This window comes from Phaseolus vulgaris, chromosome 5 (genome assembly GCF_000499845.2).
Source record: "Phaseolus vulgaris cultivar G19833 chromosome 5, P. vulgaris v2.0, whole genome shotgun sequence".
Classification (NCBI taxonomy): Eukaryota; Viridiplantae; Streptophyta; class Magnoliopsida; order Fabales; family Fabaceae; genus Phaseolus; species Phaseolus vulgaris.
Window position 1 is genome coordinate 33,095,345 of NC_023755.2, and position 7,448 is coordinate 33,102,792.

The 7,448-nt window shown below is 33.2% G+C and overlaps 1 protein-coding gene across 1 annotated transcript; it reads right to left on the reverse strand.

Annotated features, from left to right (window-relative positions):
* Positions 1–1,066: 1,066 nt before the first annotated feature.
* On the reverse strand, positions 1,067–2,703 carry LOC137835500 (coumaroyl-CoA:anthocyanidin 3-O-glucoside-6''-O-coumaroyltransferase 2-like). The gene has a single exon (XM_068644034.1). It carries the CDS (start codon positions 2,665–2,667, stop codon positions 1,261–1,263), a length of 1,407 nt encoding a protein of 468 aa, XP_068500135.1. The 5' UTR covers positions 2,668–2,703; the 3' UTR covers positions 1,067–1,260.
* Positions 2,704–7,448: the final 4,745 nt, after the last annotated feature.

Here is a 7,448-nt window from a genome sequence, read left to right on the forward strand (position 1 = left end):
TTTTTCCATGTAAACCTTTTCCAACATTAAAAACAATATTTAACTTTAAAAATATCAAAATCTAATATTTATACATGTTTAGGGGTATCTAATTTAGTCAAAACTAATAACTAAGTGTTTTTTATCTCTAAAATTAGTTCTATTTAATGATTTTTTTAGTAGTGTTTGTTTAAAGTCTAACCTTGTGTGACACAAGTAAGTTCATTTTTCTTAACTTATAAATTTGTCGAGCCTTAGTCTGTATGGTAATTTGAATATGGAAAATTGATAAAATGTTAAGAGCAATCATTACCATAAACTGATTAGGCAGAACTTATAGAGCCTATTAATTATTAATAGAGAAATCCAATAAAATTACCCAAAATTTTAGTAAAAAAGTAAAGGGATACCTACTTTTAGTGCTTGAAATCAATTAAGAAATATACAAACTTTAAATATTAGATCATATTAATTAAGGTTTAGAGGATAACAAATAACAAATTATGACTTATAAAATATATCTTTCACTATAAATAAGGGAACGCAACTTGAATATTATGGTTTGAAATCATTTAAACTTTGAATTAGAACAAATATATAAAAAAAATTCTTATTAAAATTTGGAGATTTGTGTGTACAACAAAATTACTATTCATGAAGAAAAGATTTAAGTTGTGAGGATTACAAGGATTTGATATACTTAACTTCGAGTGGGTATGTGGAGAAAGTTTGAATTGAAAAAATTATGTGAGATGGAAAATTAGATTTATGGGTATTGAATGCAAATGACTATTTTCCCTCATTTATTTAATTAGTTTTCCTTTATTTTTAAATTATTATTGTCAAATGATAAATAATATTTTTTATATTAATACTTATTTTTTTAATAAATAATTATTTTTTATTTTCTCTAACAAAAAATGTTTATATTTTAAAACAACATTATTAATAATTTGCATGTGTCATCAAAATAAATAAAAATAAAGACATAGAAGACGATATCAAACTCATAAAAAAAAAGAAATTTGAAAAAATAATATAAACAACTACATTATGTGTTAAATAAAATAAAATGAATATGAAAAGATAAAAAAAAAACAATTTATGAATCTTAATTAATTTAATTAAATCAAGGACATAACTCAAATACACCACTTTATTCACTTTGTCTATAAAGCACTCCAAATCCATCCTCCAAGATTCACCCTCAACCAAACTAAGCTTTACTTAGTAACTATATTTTGTATGGAATTAAAAGTTTCAAATTTTTCTTATATCACACTAATAAAGTAAGGATTTTGAAACTTGAAGTTCTTGCTTGATAAGAGAAACTAAATATTCAAATTCTGTGATTGTACATACAATGCCAACTTCAAGTCCTCCTTCCTTATCTCTACTTTCTGCTAAAGACATACCCTTCAACGAATGTACCATTTCCACCTTGTTAGGCTTTCCAAATCCAAAATCAGTCTCATAAACAGTGAACTTGGGTGACCCAGTAACTATCAAAGTACTTCCCAACGCAAACATCTTCGTAAATGATTCCCTCCAGTTTTCTGCATCCTTAAACAGGTCAATTTTCATATCAGTCACTGCCCTTCTGATAACCTTCACCGCATTCACAAAACCACCTTCTCCCTTCAGGTCATTTCTTTTCAGCATGGCAAAACATAACGTTAAGCAGTTTCCAAAGTATGTTTCTGGCACAGGATGCTCAAGGCGATCTCTGCAATCTGCAGAGAAACGAAAGAACTCCTCTTTCTCTTGTTCTTCATAATCACTTCTGCATCTTGTTTTAACCAAACAAGCCCACACAAAGGCACACGTCACCACAAATTTTGATACATGTTGTGATGTGTCGAATTCTTCACTTCTCCTCCACTGATTCAAAACCAATCTTCTCAGCCCCTCGATATCATCCCTTCCAAAAACAAGCGTTGCTTTAACATAATCTTCAGTATTCCCATTGCAAACCTCAGAAGTTTTCCCAACTAGTCTTTCCTTCCAAGTTGACCTCTCTTCAAAATAATCTCTTAAGAAGATAGCTTCTAACCCTTTGGGGTCCTTCAACACTCCCCTGTCCAAGCACGGTGTTGACCTCTCAACAAGACTCAACTCAACTCCACCACTGCGACAAATGGAAGACCAATACTTCATGAAATTGCTGCAACAACTATCATCCATCACGTGGCAATAGGTAATCGCGATGCAAAGGCCTTGGTTGGGGAAAATCGTGGTTTGCAATGCCAGCAAAGGGAAAACAAACGTGTCATCGTGCATGTTTGTGCATGTTAACTTGGGAACCAAGTGATCCAAGTCTTTGAGCCTTTTGGGGTGGTTAGATGAGAGGTGGTTGAAATCAGCTCTGGACTCAACGACAGTTAAGGGAATAGAGTCATCATCGGTGCAACGAATGAAGGGTTTGTGGGGTGGTGGAGGACAAAGGAGGTTTCCAGCGAGAGGGAAGAAGTGCTGAAGGGTTTGAGAGAGAGAGGTTTTGAGAGAAGGAAGTGTAGTTTTACAGAAATGAAGTGTGGAATGGGGAAAGTGGTAGAAGAATTGGCGTCTCACGTAAATAGGACCTGCTAAAGGCAAATCAAGGAATGAGAGAGGAACAGAAGCAGTTGTTCTCTTTGATGGACCAATCTTAAATTTTTGAACAAGTTCGTGCTCTCTAAGAATTCCCATTTTTACTTGATATGATATTTCACAAAATGAAAGGAACTGATATATATAGAGAAGCAAGTATGTTGAAGACGTGTAAATGCATGCATATATAGAGAGAGAGAGATCTTCCATTGATCTTATGGTCTTTCAAGGATTCAGATTAGAAAGTAAAGTCATACTTGAAATACATATTCCATGGCTGCAAGACTTAATTCTCACGAAATACTAAATATGTTCATTATAAAATGTAAGATTCAATGAATAAATATCTAAAAATTTAAATTCCAAATCTTAATCTATTATTATACAAAATCTTAATGATAATTTTCATCACCAATTAATCTTTACACGCAGGGATTTGATAAATAACTCCACTTCACCTAGAACCTGTTTCAAGATAATATCAGAGATGCATAGAAACTTTTAAAATCTATGAGAACATGTGAAATTGAATATTCAACTATTGATTTATCGATAATGTATTCATTCAATTACTTAATCTATAAACCTAACTTAGATTAGTTTGAGTTTTATTTATAATTAGGTTAAATTTGATTTAATAAAAAGTAACTTCCTTTTATATGAGTTGAAATAGATATTTAATATAAGTGGTCCGAGACAAATCATATATTTATCTTAAGGATAAATTATGTTGTATTTTTTTTATTCCTTAAATTAGTTTAGATAAATTTATTATGCTTGACTTATTGACCGACTTAAAGTCTTATTTTTATAAACATTATATTATTTTTCAAACAAGTATATAGATACTTGAAAATTATAACCTTTAATAAGAAAAAATCAAAATCTTAATCCAACTCAATCCAATTTACTAAAAAACTAGGTTAATTTACTTGAGTTTAACATAAAAATATACAGAAATTTACCTTAATTTAACTCGATTTTTTCTTAGTGAGTTAAATAATAAATTGCTCAAATCCTATTCAATCTAACATAATCCACAAACACCCCTATTCTTTTTTCGTTTTTATTTTATTGTGACTAATGCGAAGTTACAACTTAATTTTCCAAAGCGTGTAAAGGTAAGCCAGAAAAGTGTCATTGGAGCTTTTACAAGGGACTTTTTTTTTTCTTAGAAGGAACATTCGGAGAAGTTTTATCCTTAATATTAAATTTAAGAGTGCGATGTTGTAAAACTATTCCGTTAAAATATAATATCCGAATTTAAAAAAAACATTTAATTATGTAATTAAATCAATTTTTAAAATTGTAAGAAACTAAAATATAAATAAAAAATTATTATAATGTATTTCTTATAAGATTTCATTATTAAAATAAAATTTATAAGAAAATATTAAAAAATATTTGATTGGCCAAAATGTTATGGTAGAACTTTGACAAAAGAAAACTTTATTTCTAATCAGTATTATTCATATAACCACACGATTTTGACGTGTAAAACAAATTGATACAATAACTTTCTAGAATACAAGTTTTACGAAAGTAGTGGGAAGAAACCAGGAAATGTGTAGCATATATAAAATGACTCACTCCAAGTCGTCATGTTTGTCTGCTAATGATATGGGGTGCCCTATGAACATAAAATTAAATATATAAAAAAAATAAAGTCATAGATAGTCACTACAAACAAGATAATTAACGAAGGGTTCGTATTTGTTAGATTTTCTCAATAACAATAAATTTTATAGTATTTGTGTAATTTTTCGGTAAAAATTTGTTCATATATTTAGTGTTAAAATCAAAATTATTTTTATGGATGTGATGGCATTATCCATTAGTAATATCCGTCAAATTATCATGAATATATATTTGTTGGTAAATTGAACTCTAGGATTAAAAATTAAAATTGTGGATGTTATGATCTTATTCATCAACTTTATCAGTAATTTTTTTTATTAGCAATAAAAAAATTAACAAATAAATAAGAACCATTTTAGGAGTGGTCCAACCCTTATACAGAAATATTTGACCACAAACTCTTATTAGATCATCTACCAGCATAGCAAAGAGACAACCAGATCAACATTAACCAACATTAATGAATCAACCTCATACAAGTCAGATGATTTAAAACTCATCTAGAATAAGAGAAATAAGCGAAACGAGACTTTGCATAAATTCAAGACCATACCTTTACTTGCATATATTTATCGGTAAATGACAGTTAATATATATTCATCGATAAAATTTGTCAAAAAATTAAATAAAATATAAACAAATTAGTGTTATAAATATTAGGGTCTTATTCATTAGTAAATACAATGCAAGATAAAAACAACATCTTTATGTTATGGACTTATCTCTTAGTAATATTATGACATCAAACTGTTGGAAAAAACGGGTAATTTTTCCACTAAAACAAAACCCTAACAGAGCTACCCGACAAATAATATTGAATAAATAAAGCGGAATAATAAAAGAGATAAAGAGGAAAAAACACACCCGAAAATTGTTAACGGAGTTCGGCCTGTTTAGCAATCTCCGAGCACAGCAAAAACAGCTCACTTTTATTATTATGGGAGAAGATATTACAAATTGGGATATCTAACAGTGAAGGAGGAGCGTTTAATTTATAACCCTCAAACCTCCTTCCCAAACAATGAACCCACCGATGTGGGACTTGGGATTAAGCCAAAATCAATAAATCTCCACCTTGGCTTAATTTCAAGTCCCACCTAAAACAAATCTTCTCAAAACATAACAAAAACAAACTTTACAGTGCTTCAAATTTGCGCCTCCGGACGCCAACTTCAAATGTGCAAAATATTAACCAAGTCTAAACAATGTTCAAACTTGGCCCTTGTAACCACCTTGCCTTGTAGCGAACATCTTTATTAGAAAATTCTTCTTTCTTTGCAAATACCCATTTGCACCCAATTGCCTTCTTACCTTTTGGTAATTGTGCCAACTTCCACGTCTTGTTCTTCTTCAAAGATTGCATCTCCTCTTCCATCGCACCCGCCCAATTACCACTCTCTGAACTCAGAATGGCTTCTAGGTAAGTGGATGGAATGTCATCAACAACTGGAAGTGCACAGGCAACCATATCCATGAAACGAGCAGGCTTCTGAAAATCTCGTCTCTGTCTTCTAACTGCAATTGGCGCTGATTGTTGTTGAGATTCTTGGGTAGGAACCTCTTCCTCATCTGACTCTTCTTCTACCATAGGAGAGTCACTTGTGGTATTTCGTGTTGGGATCACCACTGTCGGCTCAAACTCCACCTGCTTTCGGGCACACTCCACCTGTTGCGGAGTACTATCAGCTCCTTCTGGATTTACCTTCTTTAACATGGCAGATTCATCAAAGGTAACATCCCTGCTGATAATCGTCTTCTTTGCCTCTAGACACCACAAACGGTATCCCTTCACTCCAGGACTAAAGCCCATGAAAAGAGCCTTCTTTGCCCGTGGATCCAACTTTGATTCAAACACATGATAATATGCAATAGAACCAAAAACATGCAAAGAATCATAATCAGTTGCAGGTTTTCCAAACCATACCTCTAACAGGGTTTTGCCATCTATAGCAAATGATGGCAAACGATTGACGAGATGTTGAGCGTATGTCACAGCCTCAGCCCAAAACTCTCTGCCTAACTCAGCATTAGACAACATACAACGAACTTTCTCCACAAGTGTCTTGTTCATACGCTCTGACACCCCATTCTGCTGTGGTGTTTTTCTAACAGTGAAGTGTCGAACTATGCCACAATCTTGGCATACCTTCAGGAACGGATCACTCTTGTATTCTCCTCCATTGTCTGTTCGAAGAACCTTAATCTTCCTTCCTGTCTGGTTTTCAACTTGAACTTTCCACTTAAGGAAAATTTCAAGCACATCATTTTTGTTCTTCATAGTAAACACCCAAACTCTCCTGGAAAAATCATCCACAAAAGTGACAAAATAATGCCTACCTCCGATTGACGGAGTCTTGGCAGGTCCCCACACATCTGAATGCACATAATCTAGAATACCCTTGGTATTGTGAATTGCAGTGCCAAACTTCACTCTTCGTTGTTTTTCCAAAACACAATGCTCACAAAATTCAAGTTTGCAAGCCTTCGTACCTTTCAACAATCCCTGCTTGGTAAGAATTTGCAAGGATTTCTCTCTAGCATGTCCCAACCTCATATGCCACAACTTCGTTGCCTCAGCATCCTTCTTAGAGCTAGAAGTTGTTGTCGCTACTGTCCCCACCACTGTACTACCTTGATAGTAATACAAATTGTTCTTCATCACGCCTTTCAACATCACCAGTGCTCCTGAAGTTGCTTTAAGAATTCCATCTCGCATCGTCACGACTAGGCCTTTAGATTCTAAAGCCCCCAATGAGATGAGATTCTTCTTCAACTTTGGCACGTACCGTACATCCCGCAAAATTCTGGTGGATCCATCATGATTCCGCAACTTGATTGAACCTATCCCAGCTGTCTTACATGGATTATCATTTCCCATGTAAACAACTCCGCCATCGAGTTCTTGAAATTCAAAGAACCAATCCCGAATGGGACACATATGATAAGTACAACCTGAATCCAATATCCACTCATCTGGATATGATGATGCTGAAAGCGAGACAATTAAAGAGATATCTGATTCCACATCAATTTTGCATTCTGCAACATTTGCATCTTGCGGAACCTTCTTTTTTTCTGCAGTTTTGGACAGTCTTTCTTCCAGTGTCCTTTCTCATGACAGAAAGCACACTCATCTTTGGCAACGGCTCGAACTTTAGATTTAGACATCCCTCTTCTCTCCTTTGTTTGGCTTTGCTGACGACCTCTTGCCACCAATGCTTCTTCTGATGTCGTTGATTTGG